This window comes from Miniopterus schreibersii (genome assembly GCF_964146895.1).
Source record: "Miniopterus schreibersii genome assembly, chromosome: X".
NCBI classification, from domain to species: Eukaryota; Metazoa; Chordata; class Mammalia; order Chiroptera; family Miniopteridae; genus Miniopterus; species Miniopterus schreibersii.
Window position 1 is genome coordinate 62,397,027 of NC_138104.1, and position 24,498 is coordinate 62,421,524.

Below are 24,498 nucleotides of genomic sequence, written 5' to 3' on the forward strand. Positions count from 1 at the left end.
CATGTAAGCTTCTTTCAGAATTACTACACCCACACCATTATTAACAATAAACCTACTAACCTATTAAGTCATTTAAGTTTTCTTTGCAGTTCTTTGGGTCCTTTTATCTTCAGACTGAGGGAAGTGAAAATACTGTAGTTAAATATTACTTGGATTCTTTCTTTTCTACTTTTCCTTTTTTAAATGTGGTTGTTACTCCTTTGGTATATAGTTATGTTTGTTTCTCTCTATTTCTATCTTTGAAGTAAAAAAAAAAAAATCCTTGTTGATTTGACTTTTGGCATTTTAGTTATGATGTGTCTTGGTGTGGGCCTCTTTGGGTTCACCTTGTTTGGGACTCTCTGCACTTCCTGTACCTGAATGTCTGTTTCCTTCACCAGGTTGGGAAAATTTTCAGCCATTATTTCTTTAAATAGTTTTTCTCTCTTTTTCTTTCTCTTATCCTTCTAGAATCCCTATGAACCTAATGTTGTTATTCTTGATGTTGTCCCAGAGGCTCCTTAAACTATCCTCATTTTTTTTTTTTTATCCCTTTTCTCTTTTTGCTGTTCCAATTGGGTGTTTTCTGCTACCTTGTCTTCCAAATTGCTGATTCTATTTTCTGCTTCATCTAATCTGCTGTTGATTCCATCTTATAAATTATTTACTTCAGTTATTGTATTCTTCATTTCTGACTTTTTGTGTGTGTTTCTTATCTCTTTTTTTGTTTCCTATCTCTTTGTTGAACTTCTCACTGAGATCACTGAGCATTCTTATAACCAGTGTTTTGAAGTCTTTATCTGATAGATTGCTTGTATCTCTTTCATTTAGTTTTTTTTCTGGGTATTTGTCCTGGTTTTTCATTTGGAACATATTTTTCTGTCTGCTCATTTTTAGTGTCTCTCAGTGTTTGTTTCTATGAATTAGGCAAAACAGCTATCTCTCCCAGTCTTGAAGGAGTGACCTTGCATAAGAGCTACTCCTTTATAGACTGCATGTTCCAGGTGTTATTGGCAAGCCAGCTGAAGTATGTCTGGGCCACAGGAAGTCTGGGGGACAGGCAGAAGCCAAGGCTTACCAAGGCTGAGGTTGTAGCTGGACCAAGTGTGAGTTGTAGGGATTCACAGATGTAAGCTGCTGGGGTTGTAACTTAAGTGGGTTTGGTCTGCAGGAAGTCCTGGGAATAAGCCATAACTGGGTGGGAGCTATAGCTAGGGCAGTGCGAGTTGAGGGGAGTCTCCGGTGGCAAGTCACTTGGCTGGAAGCTAGATATAGAGCAGGCTGCAGGAAGACCAGTTTCTGTGTTCTCTCTCTCTCTTTCTCTCTCTCTCTCATTTGATGTGCAGAAGCTGTTAAGTCAGCCTTCAGTTCTTCTGTTTGTAAGTATAAATTTGATGTGTTTCTGAGAGGGGGTGAGTTCAAGATCTTCCTATGCTGCCATCTTGGACAAGAAACCAAGAAGTGGAGAAACATGCTCCCAGGGAGGGCCTCCTCACTCTAACATAAGTGTGAAGTGACATTTGCCTTGGGAGATTTAATTCTTAAATCATTGTCCTATATTACCCTATTCAAGTTCTATTCTTTCTTTCTTAGGTTCTCCCTTCTCAGTTGCCACTGTCTGTCCTTCCTCTTCTAGCTTCAAATATGGGTGTTCCTCCATGTTTTGTTCTTCACATTTTTCTTTGCTCTAGGCCAGTGATTTTCAAGCGTGTGCTGCAAGAATTTTTAAAACATGCAACACCTGACCTTTTTAACCTTAGATTGTCAAATAAAAAAAATGATGACAGCCAACACAATAATAGCCATTCAGTGTGAATGAATCCAAATTATATCTGTTTTTTAATCCAGGTCAGCAAAAATATATTTTTTGATGTGCTGCAGAATTTTAGTAATTAGTTTATGTGTGCCATGAGATGAAAAAGATTGAAAATCGCTGCTCTAGGCCAGTGGTTCTCAACTTCCCAGAGGTTTTGATTTAATTGGGCTAAGATATAGATATTATTTTAAAGTCTCCCAAATGATTCTGATGTATATCCATGACCTTGTCTTTTTATGTATTTGACTTACCTCTAGCTCTAACCTATGTTCTACATATTTTAATTGCCTACTGGGCACCACTACTGACATGTTCCTCTGTCCCCTCCAACTCTACATACTTAAAATAATTTGAAAAACCAAGCATGTTTTCTTTTCTTTTAACAAGTGTGAAACTGCTCTCACACTTTTCATGGCCCTGAGGTTCTCCTGGTTTGCCAGGCAAAAACTCTCAGAATCTTCTCTGACTCTTATCTTTCCCTTGGCTCTCACATCCATGAAATTGTGAGGGCCTATTGACTTTCTTTGTGAGGTCTATTCTCCCTTCATTGCTTTCTTTCTATTCCTATTGTTACCACCATTTTTTCTGGTCTTTAGCTCTTAAGGCTTGCATAGTAATTCTATAGGCATTAAAGCATAGTCAGATTAATGTTCAGAAAATAATTTTTTCCAACATAAAATGTAACTGATGAAAAATTAAATTTCAATGGCAGGCTAGGAGGACCTCCAGTCTCTATTTTAGGGTTCACTACTACCTTCAAAATCACATTAAAACTCATAGATCTTAAATTACCTGTGAGTTCTGGTTTTGTTTCTTACTAGTGAAATAAATTTAGGGGAATCTTTTGTCTTTGAACTTGTGTTGTTGTTGTTTTTTTGTCTAAAATCTATCACCTGGTGTACTCTTAGGGTTATTCTAAGTATCCATTGAGCTAACTGTTGTGAAACTGTTTAAAAACTGTGAAACCATTCACTCAGGCAGAAGATTGTTACTGTTATTTTGTGGTTTTACCATGTACTAATCCAACAAATATTTATTTAGTGCCTATTATGTGCCAGGCACTGGTTTAAGCATGGGGGATGAACGAGTGAACACTATATTCTAGTTAGGGAAGGAACAGGTGATAAAGAAGTAAATATGATATGGTCACATGGTCATAAGTGCTATTGAATGAAGTAGGAAAAGAGGATAGGAAATATGGAGGGAAGTTGCTGTTTTAAAAGAGTGGTTAGAGAAGCCTCACTAAGACAATGGTATAAGAACAAAGAACCAAGGAAGATGAGGGAAGTGAACATGGGGATATATAGGGAAAAACATGCCTGACTGAGGGAACAACAGGTGTGAAAACCTTAAGGTGGGAGCATTCCTGATAATTTTGAGGAGTAGCAGAGAGGTCAGTATAGTTGGAGTTAAGAGAATAAGAGGAAGAGTATCATGGGATCAAAGAGGAACTGGGTTAAGGAGAGGTAAGCAGATTGTATAAAGCCTCATTGGTAATTGTAAGATCTTTCATTTATAATTGTGAGGTGGATAGCCATCAATGAATTTTGAAATTGGAAATGACATGATCTAACACGTTTTAAAAGAACTACTATGCCCTCAGCCCCTTTATCTTTATCACCCACTCTTTCTAGAAAAAAAAAATACATAAGCCCCAGGTTACTTCCTTACCAAGTTCCCTCTGAATTTGGGGAACTGAAAATCCTTTTTCTGACTATACCTTATAGTCAGGCAAAATATACAAGAGCAAAAAAGAGCCCCTAAAACAGTTATTTTCAAAGTTGGCTGCACATGAGGATAACATCTGTAAATGAAGAGGACACTGTACAAATTAGAAGCTTGATTTTCAAGGCCATGCTGAACAATTGCTTTAATTTTTACCAGTCCTGTGCATGTGTGGAACTGAGTAAGCTCACAGGATAAGAATGGGCAGGGCATGGACCAGGTGCTGTCTTACTCACCCTCTTTATTCCACACCTCCTTCACTGCCCATGCAAAGCAAATATCTTCCCTGAAGGCCTAAATTCTTAATTTAGCTCTGTCATCCTGTCTTGCTCACCCATCCTAGATAGAGAGAGCATGTTTCACCCTACAGGCATGTGCAAGTTGAGAAGAACAGCAGCCGCAAGCTGTGGTCAGAGGCAGCTGCACCAGCAGCTGCCTGACTACCTTATATCCAGCAGAAACTTGCCCAACATTGATTATTAAGGACACAGTGAGCTAATGTAGGAATTATTAATGTCAGCCTCATCACTTGTCTTCTTCCCTTTCTGCTTGCATTCTTACTCTTCTAAGTTATTTTTTAGGTCAATCAGGACAGGTAGATGGGCAGGGAGAGCTGCCACATGACAGAGTTAAATGAAATAAGGAGACACATTTGTCAGCCCCTTTGGTTAAACCCAATAAGAATACCCAAGTAGCACTTACTATCATCCATATTGTAGCATATATCAAATACTTCATTCCTTTTTCTGGTTGATTAATGTTTCATTGTATGGAAAGACCACATTTTTGTTTAGCCATTTATTAGTTCATTGACACGGGTTGTTTCTATTTTTTGGCTATTATGAATAATGCTGCTGGGAATATTAAGGTACATTTTTTGTGGATGTACATTTTCAATTTTTTTGAGTATACATATAAAAGTAGAATTTCTGGATCACATTGTAACTCTGTTTAACATTTTGAAGAACAGCAAAACCATTTTCCAAACTGTAAACCACTTTATATTCTCACCAGCAATACATGAGGGTACCAATCTCTCCACATTTTTGTTGACACTTAATTACCCCCTTTTTCATTATAGCCACTCTAGTGAGTGTGAAGTGGGATTTTATTGTGATTTGGCTTTCCCTTCTCCTAACTGCTTGTTAATAACTGCTTGCTAATAATCCTTTCTTGTGTATTGCCAATTATATATTTTCTTAGAGTAATGTATGTATAAATATTTTGACCATGTTTAAATGGGTTATGTGTCTTTTTTATTGTTGAGTAGTAAAATTTCTCTATATATTCTACATATAAGTCTGTTATCAGATGTCTATGATTTACAGCATTTTCCCCCATTGTCTGGTGGGTTGTCTTTTTATTTTCTTGAGAGTGTCATTTGAAGCACAAAAGTTTTAAATTTTGATTAAGTATAATTTATTTGTCTTTTGTTGTTTGTATTTTGGTGTTGGAAATAACAAAACATTGCCTAATCCAAGGTCACAAAGATTTACACCTATAAGAAAACAATCTAACAAGTATAAAGATTTTTGTTTTCTTATAAGAAAACTCTTATATGAATTTTACAGTTTTATCTTTTATATTTAGGTCTTTGTTGCATTTTGAGATAATGTTGTATATAGTGTGACATAAAGTACAATTTGATTTTTCTCAGTGTGGATAGCCAGTTGTCTTAATGTACTGTCTTGGCACACTTTTTGAAAATCAATTGAGCATAACATAGCAACTTTATTTATATTAGCCACAAATTGGAAATAGCCCAATGTTCACCAACCAAAAAAAATATATATATATATATTATGGAATATCCATACAATAGGTTACTATACAGCAATGTTAAGGAACAAATATTGCTACACACACAATGGATTAATCTCCCAGACATTACACTGAGCAAAGAAAGCCAGAAAAAAAAGAGTGCTCTTGTATGAATCCAATTTATATAAAGTTTAAGGACAGGTAAAACTAATAATGTTGACGTGAAGCCAGAATAGAAATTATTTGGGAGAATGTGATAATATTGACTGGGAAGGGGCATGAGAGGTCCTGTTGAGGTAATGGAAAGGTTCTGTATCTTTATCTGGATAGTGTTTATATAAGTGTAAACATAAGCAAAAATTTTATAGGTCTGTTTATATTGCTGACTTATTCAGCAGTTTGGAGGATTCAGCCACATCTTCTGTGACACTATAGATGATTACCTAGCTGCAGTTATGGGACAGCCCAGAGTAGCTCTGATTTTCTCAAAACATAATTATTATCTTAAAATAAAAAGACAGTACATCTGCCAACGCACACTGCTGACCACAGGGAAGAATTTTACAGAAGGTCTGAGATTGTCGCTGGATAATGACATTTAACCATTATTAGACAATTCTACCCATATGCTCAGATTTCTTCAGAACAACCAGTGTCTAGGTGATTTTGTTCTCTCTAATAAAGAAAGGTAATTTATTAAGCTTATAATGACAGACAATTTAATTTGTTTGCTTTAGATAAACATTTTGACAAAAAAGAGGGAGAGGAAAGCCCTCTGTTATTCCCTGAGACATGATATGGGGATTTGGCAATAAGCCTACCTTACTTTTACATAGGTCACAAAACCAGGGTTAGAGGGAATGTGTTGAGATTCATGCCACATGATGTATTAGATGAATGGGGCTCTAAAAACCAAACAAAATAGTGTGTCTCAGATATCCAAAGGCCAGAAGCAGCTGCTATGGAGATTTCAGATGCCTATGTCAGGAGCTTATGTCAAGGGCAGGGCTGATCTTTGGCTTCTGTCAATGTTTTTCTGTTTTTGTGGGCAAGAAAAGAATACAGGGGAATTGTTTAGGCAAGTATGCTGGACCTGTACCCATGACACTTAATTCCCTTGTCATGAAGGCTATGAGACTAGTGATGGTTTTGTTCCTTAATCTGAAGGGTGCTTAGGGAGGGGGAGCATGCCTACTGAAGCTAAAGTATTACTATAGGCCAGTAAGCAGAGTAACATAGGAGGAGGCATCTTCAGTTTGTGCAAAATGGATTGTGTAGTCCACTTTCTTCCAAATAAAGGAATGGAAAAGAATGGCCTAGTTGATGGTGGGAAAAGGTGCAAGCTTTCCAGACAGAATGACTTATTCCATTGTCATTGGGGACTTTTGAGGGAGGAGTTATGGCCTCTCAAGGTCTACATGCACAGTATCTTCTCTTCTGACTGGAAGTACACACTTGGGACATTCAGTACTTTGAGAACCCCCTGAGATTCACCTTGATATGAGGTTAAAGAGTGAGCAAATGACTCTCACCCCTGAGAGTCTTTTCTCTGAGTAGTGCAAACACTTTGTATCAGCTACTTGAGTCTCCCTCATTAAAATTCATCTTTGTAAATCACTATCTCTCTGCATACTTAACTCATTCTTATTTTGCATAGCTTTTCAAAGCCTTCAGAATGGTTTGATAGACCTTAGCTCATTTAATTCTCCCAAGAGCGATATAAGTTAGGTTGGAAACATACTGTCCCCCTTTTTCAAATTAATTGAGGCCAGAAAATATTAAGTGACTCATCCAAGGTTATAAGCTTGAAAGAACAAGAGCCAGGTAAGTTGACCAAACATCAAATGTTGCGAGACTGTCCCAGTTTTAACACTGAAAGTCCCATGTAAAGGGGAAATGTTTCATTCTTGGAGCAAACTTGGATGGTAGGTTACACTTATAGCCAGGATTAGAACCCATATCTCCAAACTCTCAGACCAGTGCAAGTGCTACTGTCCTATACCGTCCATATTCCAAGAACTATTATCTGAATAATGTTTCCCCTTCTCTAAACCTTAGTGCACCAAGACATTTATTCATACTGGGTCATTTTCCCCTTCTACTCTGCCTAAGACAGAAACAATAGCAGTTAGGTGTCCTCAAAGGTACTTCACACAATTTTGGTCAAAGAGAATCATGCTTTAGCTATCTCAACCACAAATGAAAGATGATAATCCCTGTATTGCTCACTTCACATGGATGTTGGGTGTAACAAATAATATTGGATATAGAAGTGCGTTTTAAAATGCTAATAGCTAGTCACATGTGAGAGAGCGTGGTTATTCTCTACACCCCGGGTAAAAACCAGCTTTCTGTTTTATTATTCTTTCTCCAGTTAAGCAAGTGATATAGCCACCAACTGTGTGAACTTTGGCAAATTTCTTGGCCACAGATCCTTAGTTCCCTCAAATTCAAACTAAGGCTAATAATTATCCCTGCTATAATTGTTTTAAGGATTTAATTAATTATTATTTGTTAAGCATATAAAAGAGTTGCAGGTACATGGTCAGAACTATATAAGCATTGACTGTTTCATTTTTTCTTATTTTTCTTTCTTTTCAAAACAATTTATGGTTGAAAGTATTACTGATGTCCCTTTTTGTCCCCCCTCCCCCCAATGACTCCTTCAGCTGGCTCCCTTCCCATTACCAGACCTTCACCTCATAATTGTCTGTACACATGTTATGCATACATGTGTATAAGTTCTTTGGTGAATCTCTTCCCATCTGCCACCCCACTTCATCTATCTGTTGCACACTTCAATGTCTCTGGATCTATTTTATTCATCAGTTTATTTTGTTCATTAGATTCCAAATATAAGTGAGATCATGTGATACATGTCTTTCCCTGACTAGCTTATTTCACTTACCATAATGCAATCCAGATCCTGCCATGCTGTCTCAAAGGAAAAAAGATCCTTATTTTTTACATCTGCATAGTATTCCATTGTGTAAATATACCACATATTTTTTATCCACTCATCTACTGATGGGCATTTAGACTGTTTCCAGATCTTAGCTATTGTAAATTATGCTTCTATGAACACAGGGGTGTATAAGTTCTTTCTGATTGGTGTTTCAGGTTTCTTAAGATATATGGGTCAAATGGTAGTTCCATATTTCATTTTCTAAGGAAACTTCACACTGTTTTCTCTAGTGGCTGCACCAGTCTGCATTCCCACCAGCAGTGTTCTAAGGTTCCATTTTCTCCACATCCTCACCAGCACTTGCTGTTTTTTGATTTGTTGATGGTAGCCGTTGTGACACGTGTGAAGTGATACCTCATTTTGGTTTTAATTTGCATCTCTTTGATGATTAGTGACTGAGCATTTTTTCATGTCTCTTGGCCATTTGTATGTCCACTTTGAAGAAGTGTCTGTTTAGGTCCTTTGCCCATTTTTTAATTGGATTGCCTTCTTTTGGTTAAGTTGTATGAATTCCTTATATATTTTGGAAATTAACCCCTTATCAGATGTATCATCAGCAAATATGTACTCCAAAATGTGGGATCCCTTTTCTTTTTGTTGTGCAGAAGTTTGTATTTTAATGTAGTCCCATTAGTTTATATATTCCTTTGTTTCCATTGCCTTAGGAGATATATTGGTAAACTTAATGCTAAGAGAAATGTCTGAGATTTTGCTGCCTGTTTTCTTCTAAGATTTTTATGGTTTCACAACTTAAATTTAAGTCCTTTATCCTTTTTGAGATTAATCTTCTGTATAGTTTAAGATGGTCTAGTTTCATTTCTTTGCATGTACTTGTCCAATTTTCCCAACACCATTTATTGAAGAGAATATCTGTACTCCATTGTATGCTCTTGCCTCCTTTGTCAAATGTTAATTGATTATAGTGGTTGGGTCATTTTCTAGGGTCTCTGTTCAGTTCCATTAATCTACATGCCTGTTTTTGTGCCAGTACCAGGATGTTTTGATTACAATGGCTTTGTACTATAATTTGATATCCAGTATTGTTTTTTCTTTTTCATGGTTGCTGTGGCTTTTCAGGGTCTTTTTTGGTTCCATGTAAATTTTTGGAGTATTTGTTCTATATCTGTGAAATATGTCATTTCCATTTTAATAGGGATTGCATAGAATCTATAGATTGCTTTGGGTAGTATGGACATTTTAATGATGTTAGTTCTTCCAATCTATGAACATGGTATAGTCTTTCATTTGTTTGTATCTTCCTCTATTTCTATTTTCAGTGTCCTATAGTTTTCCTTCCAAGGTAACTTATTTTGTTGTTGTTGTTGTTGCAAAGGTAAATTGCATTATTTTTTTTAGTTTCTCTTTCTGAGAGTTTATTATTGGTGTATAAAAATGCCATCAAATTCTAGATGTTAATTTTGTATCCTACTACTTTGCCAAATTCATTTATTAAATGTGGTAGATTTTTGGTAGAGTCTTTAGGGTTTTTTATGTACAGTATCATGTCATCTGTGAATGACAGTTTCATTTCTTCCTTTCCAATCTGGATGACTTTTATTTTTAGTACTTGCCTGATTGCTGTGGCTAGGACTTCCAGTACCTTGTGTAATGAGGGTGGTGAAAGTGGACATCTTGTCTTCTTCCTGTTCTTAAGGGAAATACTTTTAGTTTTTGCCCATTGAGTATGGTGTTGACTGTAGGTTTGTCATATATGGACTTTATGATGTTGAGGAGTGATCTCTCTATTCTCACTTTGCTGAGAGTTTTTATCAAAAATGGGTGCTGGATTTTGTCAAATGATTTTTCTGCATCTCTTGATACTATCTTATAATCTTTATCTATCAGTTTGTTTACGTGATGTATCATATTTATTGGTTTATGAATATTGTACCAGGCTTGCATCCTCAGAATAAATTCCACTTGGTCAAGGTAGATCATCTTTTTAATATACTTCTGGATCCTATTTGCTAATATTTTGTTCAGGATTTTGGCATCTATATTCATTAGGCATAGTGGCCTGTAATTCTCTTTCTTTGTAGTGGCTTTATATGGTTTTGAAATTACGATAATGTCTCCATGAAAGGAGTTTGGAAGTGTTCATGCCTCTTGAAATTTTTGGAATAGTTTGAAGAAGAAGATAGGTGTTAATTCTTCTTTGAGTGTTTGGTAAAACTCCCCTGTAAAGCCCTCTGACCCAGGGCTTTTGTTTGCTGGGAGTTTGTGATTGCTTCTTAAATTTCATTAGTTGTTACTGGCCTATTCAGATTTTCTGTTTCTTCTCGATTCAGTTTTGGATGATTGTACATTTCTCAGAATTTTTTCATTTTGCCTAGGTTGTCCAATTTGTTGACATATATTTGTTTATAATATTTTCTTACCACCCATTGTATTTCTGTGGTGTCAGTTTTTATTTCACTTCTTTCATTTCTGATTTTATTTGGGTCCTCTCTCCTTTTTTTTTGATGAGTCTGGAAAAGGGTTCATCAATCTTGTTTATCTTTTCAAAGAACCAGTTCTTGGTTTCATTGATCTTTTTTATAGTTTTTTGATTCTCCATGTCATCTATTTCCACTCTGATCTTTATTATTTCTTTCTTTCTATTTACTCTGAGCTTTTCTTATTATTCACTTTCTAATTCTTTTAATTGCAGAGTTAAATTTTTATTAGAAATTTTTCTTTTTCTTGAGGTAGGTCTGTAGTGCTTTGACCTTCTCTCTCAGGACTGTTTTTGCTGTGTCCCAGAGATTTTGTTTTTTTGTGTGTTAAATTTCATTTGTTTCCAGGAAGATTTTTATTTCTTCCTTGAACTCATTGGTAATCCATTCATTGTTTTATAACATGTTATTTAGCCTCCACGTGTTTCAATGTTTTTGAGTGTTTTTATTGTAGTTGATTTCTAGTTTCATGGCCTTGTGATCCAAGAAGGTGCCTGATATGATTTCAATCTTGACATTTTACAGACTTAGATCCTTTCCTAACATGTGGTCTGTTTTTGAGAATGTCTGATACAAACTTGAGAAAAATGTATATTCTGAAACTTTGGGTTGAAACGTTCTGTAAACATCTATTAAATCCATCTGATCTGGTGTGTCATTTAGGGTCACTGTTTCTTTTTTGATATTTTTGTCTGTAAGATCTATTCAGTAAAGTCAGTGGGGTATTGAAGTCCTATACAATGACTGTATTGCTGTCGTTCTCTCCCTAAAAGTGCTCCCAGAGTTGTTGTTTTGTTATACATTTAAGTGTCCTTATATTGGGTGCATATATATTTACCAGATTTATATCCTCTTGTTGGATTGGTCTCTAGTATTATGTAGTGTCCTTCTTTTTCTCTTATTATGGATTTTGTTTGAAGTCTATTTTGACAAGTAAATATTGCTACCACCATATTTTGCTTTATTTTCTGCATGAAAATGTTTTTCCATCCCTTCACTTTCAACCTGGGTGAATCTTTTTTATGAAACAAGTTTCTTGTTGAAAACATATATATGGAACATGTTATCTCATCCATTCAAATATTCTCTTTTTGATTTGATGATTTAATCTATTTATATTTAAGATAATTATTGATAGGTACTTATTTATTGTCATTTTAATTCTTTATGCATATGTTTCTCTCTCTGTCTATTCATTTTCATATTGCAGAAATCCTTTTAACATTACTTGCAATGCTAGTTTGGTGGTGATAAATTCCATTAGTATTTTCTTTTGTCTGGAAAGCTCTTTATTTTACCATATATTTTGAATGATAGCCTTGCTGGATAGTCTATTCTTGATATCAGGTTCTTGCTTTTAATTTCCATGGAACCTTCATTCCTTTCCATTCTGGCCTGTAGAATTTCTGATGAGAATTCAGCTGATAGTCTTATGGAAGCTCATTTGCAGGTGATAAATTGCTTCTCTCTTGCTGCCTTTAAGACTTTCTATTTGGGGATCAAGATGGAGGCAAATTGAGTGGAAGCTACTCTGACACTCTGCCAAGACCAAACTGGAATTACAGCTAAAATATAGAAAGCTTCATCCAGAATGATCAACTGCAACTGAAGACTAGCTGGAGAGCATCCCAATAATCAAGGAAGAACAATGGAGACCACATAGAGACTGGTAGGATGTGCAAAGGTGCAAGAAGACAGGCTTGGCTCCCACAGGAATCAGCTAAAGGTCCAGAGGGATATCTCAGCTGTGGGGGATTCTCACTGAGAAATATGGGCTCTAAGCCCCAGGCTGGACATCCCAGCCAAGAGCTCCAGAGATGAGAAAGGTGCCCACATAACATTGGCTGTGAAAAGCAGGCAGGATCCTGTCTGCCAGGGAGAGATGGCTGTAAATGCAGGCACCCTCTTAAAAGGCCAACACACAAAGTTTTTTGTGTTACCACTCATCTTTGGCTCCAACAGAGGGAGGGCAGGGTGGACAGGAGCTGTATAAGGAGAATCTAGGGTTGTGAGCTCTTGGGGAAGAGCTCAGAGGGCATCCATAAGGATTCTTATGCTGTCATTCCCCCATACCACAGAGGACATCTTTCTCAGGCAGACATTTACCTTTCAAATAGCTTTTTCACAGCAGGAAGCAATGATCCCACCCTGCTGGAAAACCTCTAGCCCCACCCCTTGGAGTTTTTACAGCCTGAGGCTTATTAAGAGACTGATAACAATCAGCCCCTCACTCTGTGGAGTTTCTACAGCTTGAGACTCATTAAGAGAATCAGATTCATTGGCCTGCAGGCAGAGGCAGACTTCCAAGTGCTTTGAGTCTTTGCCTGATCTGTTCTTGGAGCTGGGCCTTGGAAAAGCAGAGTTTGGTGTGCATCAAGGTCTTGCCCAAAGGCACCCAGCACCAGCAGAAGTGACCTCAAGCTATGGGATGTTGATACTTCCAAACAAGGAACACAATGCCAGTCACAAACAGCATCTGACATTGGCCGACACCAGAGACCCTCCTAAAAGGCTGCGAGTCCTAGCAGATCTACCTAATATACAGAAACAAACCCAAATAAGCAGCCAAAATGGGGAGACAAAAAAACAAGCCCCAAATGAAAAATAAGAGAAGTCTCCAGAAAAATGTCTAAATGAAATAGAGGTAAACAATCTGTTAGATATACAGTTCAGAATACTGATTGTAAGGATGCTCATCAGCATGAGAAATTATATAGAAACTGTGAAAGATGACAGCAGAAATAAAGAATAAATTAGAAGGAATAAAGAGAAGATTAGAGGAATAAAAAACAGATTGTATCAGCGAATTAGAAAACAGGGTAGAAAAAATTACCCAATCATGATCCAAAAAGAAAAAACAATTAAAAAACAGGAGGGCAGTCTAAGGGAGCTGTGGGAAAACATCAAATTATCAATATCCACATCATAGTAGTACCAGAAGGAGAAGAGTATAAGCAAGGATTAGAGAATTTTTTTGAAGAAATAATGTCATAAAGCTTCCTGACCTGGTGAAAGAAAAGTCATACAAGTTCAGAAGGCATAAAGAGCATGAAGCAAGAGAAATCCAAAGAGGCCATGCCCAGACACATCATAATTAAAATGTCAAAAATCAATACAAAGAGAAAATCTTAAAGGCAGGAAGAGAAAAGCAGTCTGTTACCTACAAAGGAGCTACCATAAAGGCTCTCAGCTGACTTCTCATCAGAAACTCTACAGGCCAGAGGGGAATGGCATGAAGTAGTCAAGGTAATGCAAAACAAGGATCTGAAACCGAGACTACTCCATTTACTAAGGCTACCATTCAAAATAGATGGTAAAAAAAAGAGCTTCCCAGAGAAAAAAAGGCTAAAGGAGTTTATCACCACTAAACCAGCACTTCAGAAAATGATAAAGGAACTACTGTAATAAGATGTAAAAATATAGAGATAAACAGAGACATAAAGATGTAAAATGGCAATAAATATCTATCAATAATCACCTTAAATGTAAATAGATTAAATAATCCAATTAAAAGACATAGGGTTGCTGAATGGATAAGAAAACATGACCCAAATATATGCTGTCTACAAGAGACTGACTTCAGAACAAAGGTTCACACAGGAGGAGAATGAAGGGATGGAAAAACTTTTTCCATGCAAATGGACATGAAAAAAAGCTGGAGGAGCAATACTCATATCTGACAAAATAAACTTCAGAAGGAAGACCACAACTAGAGACAAGAAAGCTCACTACATAATACTCACTGGATCAATCTAACATGGGTTAACACTGATAAGCATGTATGCACCCAATATAGGAGCACCTACTTTTATTAAAAACTTCTGAAGGACTTTAAGGGAGAGATCAATAACAATACACTCGTACTAAGGAACTTTGAAACCCCACTAACATCACTGGATAGAAGATGACATAAACAAGTGGAAGAATATACCTTATTCATGGATTGGAAGAATTAACATCATTAAAATGTCCATACTGCCCAAAGCAATTTTTAAATTCAGTGCAATACCTATTAAAATACCAACAGGATATTTCACAGATATGGAAAAACTATTCAAAATTTTATATGGAACCAAAAAAGACCCTGAATAGCCATGGCAATCTTGAGAAAAAAGAACAAAGTTGGAGGGATCACAACACCAGATATCAAGTTATACTACAAAACCTCTGTAATCAAAACAGCCTGGTACTGGCACAAGAACATACATATAGATTAGTGGGACAGAACAGAGAACCTAGAAATTGACCAGAGCCAATTGCTCAATTATTTGACAAAGGAGGCCAGAACATACAATGTAGTAAAGACAGTCTCTTCAATAGATAATATTGGGAAAATTGGACAGGTGCAAACATGCAAAAAAATGAAACTAGACCACCAACTTAAACCATACACAAAAACAAACTCAAAATGGTTAAAAGATTTAAAGGTAAGACATGAAACCATAAAAATCCTTGAAAAAAAAAGCAAAATCTCTGACATGTCTCATAGCAATTTGTTTGCTGACAGATCTCCTAGGGCAAGAGAAAAAAAGGAGAAAATGCACAAATTGGACTACATCAAAATAAAAAGCTTCTGGACAGCAAAAGAAACCATCAACAAATGAAAAGGGAGCCCACTGTATGGGAGATTATATTTGCCAGTGACATATCTGATAAAGGGTTAATATCCAAAATGTAAAAGGTACTTATTAACTTAACAAAAGGAAGACAAACAATCCAATTAAAATATTGGCAAAAGACCTAAAGAGACACTTCTCCAAAGAGGACATACAGATGGCCAAGAGAAATATGAGAAAATGCTCTAAGTCACTAACCATCAGAGAGATGCAATTTAATACCACAATGATGTATCACTTCACACCTGTGAGAATGGCTACCAACAACAAATCACCAAATGACAAATGCTGGCAAGGATGTAGAGGATAGGGAACCCTAGGACACTGCTTGTGGAAATGCAGACTGGAGCAGCCACTATGGAAAACAGTGTGGAGGGTTCTCAAAAAAATTAAAAATGGAACAAACATTTGACACAGTTATGTCCCATCTAGGAATATATCCTAAGAATCCCGAAATACCAATCAGACAGAATATATGCACCCCCTATGCTCATAGCAGTGCAATAGCTAAGATCTGGAAACTGCCATTGTGCCCATCAGTAGATGAATGGATAAAAAACCTGTGGTACATTTACACCATGGAATATTATGCAGGTGCACAAAAGAAAGATCTCTTATCCTTTGGGACAGCATGTATGGAACTGGGGAGTATTATGCTAAGAGAAATAAGCCAGTCAGAGAAAGACAAGTACTACATGATCTCGCTCATATGTGGAATATAATGAAGAAAATAAACTGATGAACGAAATAGATCGAGACATAAAATCATGAAACAGACTGAGGGACCTCAGAGGGAATGCGAGGGGTTGGGGAGTGGGTGGGGAGAGATTCATCAAAGTACTTTATGCTTATATGCATAACCTATGGACACAAACATTGGTATGGGGAAGACCTGGGGGTGGGGTGGATGTTGGGAGGAAGGGATCAATGGGGTGAAAGAAGGGACATCTGTAATACTTTCAACAATAAAGACAAATTTAAAATAAAAATTTTTTAAAAGATTCTCTTTGTCTTTAATGTTTGCTCTTTAATTATAATATGTCTGGGCATCAGCATCTTTGGTTTCTTCTTGCTTGGGATTCTTTGTGCCTCTTGAAGTGTGACATTTTCCTTCACCTAGTTAGGAAAGATCTCTGCCATTATTTCTTCAAAAAGTTTTTTTAAACTTTGCTCACTTTCTTCTCCTTCTGGGTTTCATATGATGTGGATATGGTTTCATTTTATGTTGTATCACAGCTCCTTTAAACTGTGCTCAAGTTTTTAAATTATTTCTTCTTTTTGGTTCTCTGATTGAGTTATATTTTCTACCTTGTTTTCTAATTCACTGATCCAGTCTTCGGCTTCCTCTAATTCGCTCTTAATTCCTTCCAGTGTATTCTTTATTTCTGCTATGTCATTCTTCCTTTCTAATTGATTGTTTTTCATCATTTCTACATAATTTTTTCATGCTGTTGAGCATCCTTATAATTATTATTTTAAACTCTCTGATAAATTTCTTATCTCCATTTTATTTAGCTCTTCTTCTGGAGAATTCTCTTGTTCTTTTATTTTGGTTTTGTTTCTTTGTCTCCCCATTTTGCCGTTTGTGGTTTATTTCTATGTATTAGGTAGATCTTCTTTGAGTCCAAGTCTTTTCGGGGGGACTCTGGTGTAGGCCAATGTCAGACGCTGTTTGTGACTGGGCCTGAGTACCCTATTTGGAGCTATCAGCCATCCGGAGCTTGTGGCTTTCTATACTGGGGATGGGTGCATTTGGAAAGGAGCAAGATGTGCACCAAAGTGTGCTTTTTTTAACCCAGGGTCCAGAAGCAGATCAGGCCAAAACTCAAAGCACCCAGAGGTCCACCTCTGACAGAAGGCTGATTGTTATTTTCAGTTTCTTAATGAGCTTCAATCTGTAGATGACAGCAGTGTGCAAACTCCTCACTGCAGGGAAGAGGTTTCCAATGGGTGGGGCAATTGCTTTCCATCCAGGCTTAGCTACCTGCATGGTAAATATCTGTCTGAGAATGATGTCTTCTGCAGTATGGAAGAATGACTCAGCACAAGGATTCAGGTGGCTGTCCTCTGCGCTCTATCTCCAGGGACACCAACCCTGTCTTCTTTTGACACAGCTCTATTCCACACTGCCCTCCCTCTGCTGGAGCCCAATGAAAGTGGCTGTATGAGGGCACCTACATTTCCAGCTGTCTCTCCCTGGAAGACAGATACCCTGCTGCTTTTCACAGTCAGATGCTATATGGGCACCTTTCCTTGTTCTGGGGCTCTAGGCTGGGGAACCTTGCTTGGAGTGTAGAACCAAGACTTCTCAGTGGGAACCCCCTGCAGTTGAGATGTCCCTCCCCAAATTTGGCTGTTGCCTGGCAGACTCGCCAGCCCTCTCACACCTCTGCACTTCCTACTAGCCCTTATATGGCCTCCTCTTCATGTCTTTGGTTATTAAGAGTTCTCTCCAGCTAGTCTTCAGTTGGTTATTCAAGATTGTTTTTCTATATTTAAGTTGTAATTCCAGTTTGGTTCTGGGAGAATGTCAGTGTAGCTTCCACTTAATCCACCTCCATTTTTGAATATTGTATTAGCTGTTTTAGGTAGGCTTCCCCAAACCCTCTATCTCAGAACCAGAGATAAATTTTAGAGGACACAAAGTAAAATAAATTTTAAAAAATAAATAAATAAAAATAAATAAATAAATAAATAAATAAATAATAAATAAATAATTTTAAGTGGGCACGTGAACCAAGTAATATGGAAGCTACTACTTAGCTTGCATTCTCTTTCCACTAGCTCCCTAGTTTTTTGTATTCTGTACCCACAGCTCTCCCATCATGTATTGCCAAGAAAATGAATACTGGGACCAATGGGGACGGTGTGTCACTTGCCAACTGTGTGGCCCTGGAGAAGAGCTCTCCAAGGTAAGTCCTAGTGGTCAGAATATTTCTTCTTTTCCATCTTAGGAACCATCTGGCAATTAAGAGGGTCCAAGACTGGGGGAACCCCACATGTGCTTAATACAGTTCAATGGCAAATATATGGAATCCAAAGATTATGAAAATAGTAGTCATAACTCCAACAAGAAGTCAGCCTGGCATGGTGAGGGTCAGATGAAGGTTCCATGAGATAATGGGGTATCTCAGATATAGAATGGAGAGATCTAGAAAGACTGTTTGGCATTGGGAAAATCTGTAAACTAAAGGACAGCCCACCCATTTGGAGTCAGGAGCCAGATATCAGGTCTTGGGAATAAAAAAGGGAGAACTACAAAGGCTGAGGGTGCTGTTCAGTGGATGATTAAGGAATGGTTAGGGAGGGTCTAGAATCTCAATTGGTAGTAAGTATCAGAACAAAACAACTAGCAAAGCAGGCACCTTTTGCTCAGCCCTTGTTTGCAAAATGTCCCCTTATTATTATTATTATTTTTTGCCTCAGTTTTTCCCTGTTGGTCCCAGAACCTGGAGGTGATGTTAAATTTAGGCTGCAGTTGGGGACAAAAAGTCTTGGAGCAGACAGCCAATAGTTGTTTTCTTCATACTCATTTTTATAAATATATTTTTATTAAATTTATTGGGGTGACATTAGTTAATAAAATTAGGTTTCAGGTACACTTCTTTTTTATATATTTTTAAATATTTTTATTGATTTTTAGAGAGAGAGGGAGGGAGAGGGAGAGAAAGAAACATTGAGGAGAGAGAAGCATCAATCAGCTGTCTCCTGAACTCCCCCACTGGGGGCTGAACCAGCAATCCAGACTTGCCCTGACCAGGAATCAAACCAGTGACCTCTTGTTGCGTGGGTCAATCCTCAGCCACTGAGCCATACTGCCGGGGCAGGTGTACACTTCTATAATACTTCATTTGTATATTCTAATATGTGTTCTCCATCCCAAGTCACATCTCCTTCCATCACCATTTATCACCCTTATACCCTTTTCTACTTGCTTCCAGCCCCTTTCTGTCTGGTAATCACCATACTGACGTCTTTCACAATCACATCTTATTTTCTGCAGTTGTTCATTAATTCAGCCATCACTTACTGAACACCTTCAAAGTGACACGCATGTTTGTAGGCACAGTAGATATGGTAAAACAGATTTAAAACTTTGCCCTCTTGGACCTTACCCTTTAATTCATGAAACAATGCATGAGGTTGATAAAGGATTTAGATCTGGTTTTAGGATGAAAATAAATTAGGGTGATCTTATACAGAGTGACCGGATGGCTACTTTAAATATGGTAGTGGGGGAAGGCCTCTCTAAGGAGGTGCCATCTAGGAAAAGGATACAAGTGCAGAGTCCCAAGTAGGGAATAAACTAGGTATGTTCATGGCAGAGGAAGATTAGTGCAGCTGATGAGTGAGAGGTAAGTGAGGAGAGTAGTACACAATGAAATCACAGAGGGAGGTATGGGCCAAAACATGTCTAGTGTTAAAATCTATGATGAGAATTTTTAATTTTTTTTTATGTGTGCAGGGAATGCTTTGAAATGTTTGGGGTAGGAGAGTGACATAATCCTCTAGCTGAAGGAAAATATAACAGTTATTTAATCCACCTCTTTCTATCTCCCTGTTTCACATATGAAGAGACTAAAGCTTAGTGATGTCAAGAGATACAAACATTTAACTCTAATTTTACCTCTTTACACAAAACATTCTGTACCATAGTGGGATGCTTACATGATTGATGAGGATTCCCAGGACCAAGGAAAGGTTATCAGAGGTTAGATCATGCTGGTCATTAGGATGAACCTGATGAAATTGTTTTTTACTTTAACTTTATAATTTTTTAAATTTATTTTTCATTTACAGTTTACACTCAATATTATCTTGTATTGGTTTCAGGCGTACAGCATAGTCGCCAATCATATACTTTACCAAATATTTACCCTGATATTTCAAGTACCCACCTGGCACCATATATAGTTATTACAATATTGTTAACTATATTTTCTATGCTGTACTTCACATCCTCATGACTGTTGTGTAACTACTTATCTGTACTTCTCAATCCCTTCAAATTTTTTCACCCAGTCCCTCAATCTGCCTCCCCTCTGGCAACCATCAGTCTGTTCTTTGCATCTATAAGACTTACTCTGTTTTAATAGGAATTGCATTGAATCAATATTGCTTTAGGTAGTATGGATATTTTAATTATATTAAGTCTTCCAATCCATGAGCATGGTATACTCTTCCACTTGTTTATATCTTCCTCTATTTTTTTTTTTTTTTTCAGTGTCCTGTAGTTTTCCAATACAGGTCTTTTTCATCCTTGGTTGAGTTTATTCCTAAGTACTTTATTTTTTTAGTCACAATGGTAAACGGTATTGTTTTTTCAGTTTCATATTCTAAGTGTTCATATTTTGTGCATAAAAATGCCATTGATTTTTGGATGCTAATTTTGTGTCCAACCACCTTGCCGAATTCATTTATCATATCTAGTATACTTTGATGGAGTCTTTAGGGTTTTTTATGTACAATATCATGTCATCTGCAAATAATGACAGTTTTACTTCATCCTTTCTAATTTGGATAACATTTATGTTTTCTTCCTGTCTGATGGCTGTGGCAAGGAATTCCATTACTATGTTGAATAAGAATGGTGAAAGCAGACCACCTTGTCTTGTTCATATTTTTAAGGAAAATGGTTTTAGTTTTTGACCATTGAGTTGGATGTTGTCTATAGGCTTGTGGAATATGGTCTTTATCGTGTTGAGCTATATTCCTTCTATTCCCATATTGTTTAGAGTTATTATCAGAAATGGGTGCTGGATTTTGTCAAATGCTTTTCCTGCAAATATTGATAAGATCATATGATATTTCTCCTTCATTTTGTTTATGTGATGTATCACATTTATTGATTTGTGTATGTTATACCAGCCTTACTTCCTGGGAATAAATCCAACTTGATCGTGGTGTATGATCTTTTTCATGTATTGCTGGATCCAGATTGCTAGTATTTTGTTGAGGATTTTAGCATCTATGTTCACCAGGGATATTGGCCTGTAATTTTCTTTCTTTGTAGTGTCTTTATCTGGTTTGGGGTTTAAGATAATGTTTGCCTCATTAAAAGAGCTTAGGAGTTTTCACCTCTCTTGAATTTTCTGGAGTAGTTTGAGTAGAATACGTGTTAATTCTTCTTTGAATGCTTGATAAAACCAATCTGTGTTTTTTTTCTGGGAGATTTTTGATTACTGTTTCAATTTCATTGGTTGTTATAGGCCTAGTGTTAGATTTTGTGATTCTTCCTGATTCAGCTTCTGGAGATTGTATGTTTGTAATAACCTTTCCATTTACCCATGTTGTCCAGTTTATTGGCACATAGTTGTTCATAGTATATTCTCAAGATGCTTTGTATTTCTCTTGGGTAAGATGTTATATAGCCTCTTTCATTTTTTATTTTATTTGTTTGGGTCCTCTATCTTTGTTTCTTGGTGAGTTTGGCTAAAGATTCATCAATCTTATTTATCTTTTCAAAGAATCAGTTCTTGGTTTCATTGAACTTTTGTATTTTTTTTTTTTGTCTCTATGTCAACTTCTGTTCTGATCTTTATTATTTCCTTCCTTCTACGTTGTTGGGTCTTTTCTTGCAGTTCTCTATGCAATTCTTTTAGTTGTTGTGTTAGATGATTTAGTAGAGCTTTTTCTTGTTTCTTGATGTATGCCTGAACTACTATGAATTTTTCTCTCAGGTCTGCTTTCACTCTGTCCCTTAGTTTTTCGGTTGTTGTCTGTTCATTTTTGTTTTTTTCCAGGGCATTTTTTATTTCTTCCTTCATCTCATTGACATCTCGTTTATTATTTAATAACATGGTAATTAGACTCAATGTGTTTGAATTTTTTTGAGTTTCTCTATAATGGTTGATTTCTAGATTCATTCACTTGCGATCTGAGAGGATGATTGGTATGATTTCAATCTTGAACTTGTGGAGACTTGCTTTGTGCCCTAACATGTGTTCTGTCTTTGAGAATGTTCCATGTGCACTTGAGAAGAATGTGTATTCTGCTACATTGGCAAAAAATGTTTTGTAAATGTCAATCAAATCCATTAGATATAGTGCATCATTTAAGGTCTCTGTTTCACTGTCGATTTTTTCTCTTGATAATCAGTCCAGTGATAACAGTGGGGTGTTAATGTTCCCCATTATGATTATGTAGCTATCTATCTTCCCCTTAAAGTCCACAAAGAAATTTTTATATATTTATGTGCTCTTATATTGGGTTCATATATGTTTATATGGGTTATTTCCTCCTGTTGGATTGATCCCTTTAGTATTATGTAGCGACCATCTTTGTCTCTTGTTATGGTCTTTATTTTGAAGTCTATTTTGTCTGAAATAAGTGTTGCCACTCCAGCTTTTCTTTCATTACCATTTAAATGGAATATTTTTTCCATCCTTTCACTTTTAACCTGTGTGAAACTCTTGCTCTCATACTGGTCTCTTGTAAACAGCATATATTTTGTTCTTGTTTTCCCATCCATTCAGCTACCCTATGTCTTTTTGATAAGAGTATTTGTTCCATTTACATTTAAGGTTACTATTGACATATACTTATTTAATGCCATTTTCCTCCTTTATGCCAATGTAACTTTCTATCAATATTTCTTCTTTTTCTTAAAACAGTCCTTTCACTATTCCTTGCAATGCTGGTTTGGTGATAGTGAACTCTGTTAGCCTTCTTTTGTCTTGGAAACTGTTTATTTCACTTTCAATTTTAAATGATAGACTTCCTTGATAAAGCAGTGCTGGTTTTAGGTTTTTGTTTTTATTACTTTGAGAACATCATGTTACTTTCTTCTGCCTTGAAATATTTCTGTTGAGAAATCTGCTGTGAGCCTTATGTGGATTCCCTTGTAGGTTAATGATTTTTTTTTATCTTTTTGTTTGTTTGTTTGTTTATTTTCTTGTTTATTTTTGTTTTAAATATTACAGATGTCCTTTTTTCTCCTGAATGACCCATTCAACCCCATCCCACCCCCCTCCCCACACTCTCTCCTCACCAGTGTCTGTGTCCTTGGGTTGTGTGTATATGCATATAATTTCCTTGGTTAATCTCTCCTCCTCCACCCTTCCACCCTCCTCCATCCCTCTGATATTCTTCAGTCTGACCTATGTTCCCATGTCATTGAGTCTATTGTATTCATCAGTTTATTAAGTTTTTAGATTCCAAGTGTAAGCGAGATCATGTGATGTTTGCTTTCTCTGCCTGGATTATTTCCCCTAGCATAATATTCTCCAGGTCCATCCATACTGTCCCAAAGGGTATGAGATCTTTCATGATTATAGCTGTGTAGTATTTCATGGTCTATATGTCCCACCTCTTTTTTATCCACTCATCTACTGATGGGTACTTGGACTGTTTCCAGATCATAGCTATTGTAAATTGTGCTGCTATGAACATAAGGGTGCACATATTCTTTCTGATTAGTGTTTCAGGATTCTTAGGATATATTCCTAGAAGTAGGATCACTGGGTCAAAAGGCAGCTCCATTTTTAACTTTTTGAGGAACCTCCATACTGTTTTCCATAGTGGTTGCACCAGTCTGTGTTCCCACCAGCAGTGTACTAGGGTTCCCCTTTCTCCACACCCTTGCCAGCACAAGTTACTTGTTGATTTGTTGGTGGTATTCATTCTTACAGGTTGAAGTGATACCTCATTGTGGTTTTAATTTGCATCTCTCTGATGATTAGTGACATTGAGCGTTTTCTCATATATCTCTTGGCCATCTGTATGTCCTCTATGGAGAAGTGTCTATTCAGGTCCTTTGCCCATTTCTTAATTGGGTTGTTTGTCTTTTTATTGCTGAGTAGTCTGAGTTCTTTGTACACTTTGGAAATTAGCCCTTTATCAGATACATCCTTGGCAAATATGTTTTCCCAGACCAGGGGGTTCCTTTGTATTTTGAGACTATTTTCTTTTGATGTGCAAAAGCTTTTTAATTTGATGTAGTCCCATATGTTTATTTTTTCCTTTGTTTCTCTAACCCTAGGGTATGTACCAGTGAAAATTCCACTACGTGGGATGTCTGTGACTTTAGTGCCTATGTTTTCTTCCAGGGTTTTTATGGTTTCGTGACTTACATTTAAGTCTTTTATCCATTTTGAGTTTATTTTTGTGTATGGTGAAAGTTGGTGGTCTAGTTTCATTTTTTTTTTTTTGCATGTATCTGTCCAATTTTCCCAGCACCACTTATTGAAAGACTGTCTTTAC

General features: G+C 36.7%; 1 protein-coding gene across 1 annotated transcript in view; it reads left to right on the forward strand.

Moving 5' to 3' along the window:
- Positions 1-24,498, forward strand: part of EDA2R (ectodysplasin A2 receptor) — a gene marked incomplete at its 3' end in the record, with an annotated part of 151,779 nt that overhangs the window by 91,103 nt on the left and 36,178 nt on the right. The window contains exon 2 of the mRNA XM_081126507.1: positions 18,113-18,209. Within this exon, the coding sequence (XP_080982633.1) occupies positions 18,113-18,209 (97 nt within the window). The remainder of the gene's footprint in view (positions 1-18,112; positions 18,210-24,498) is intronic.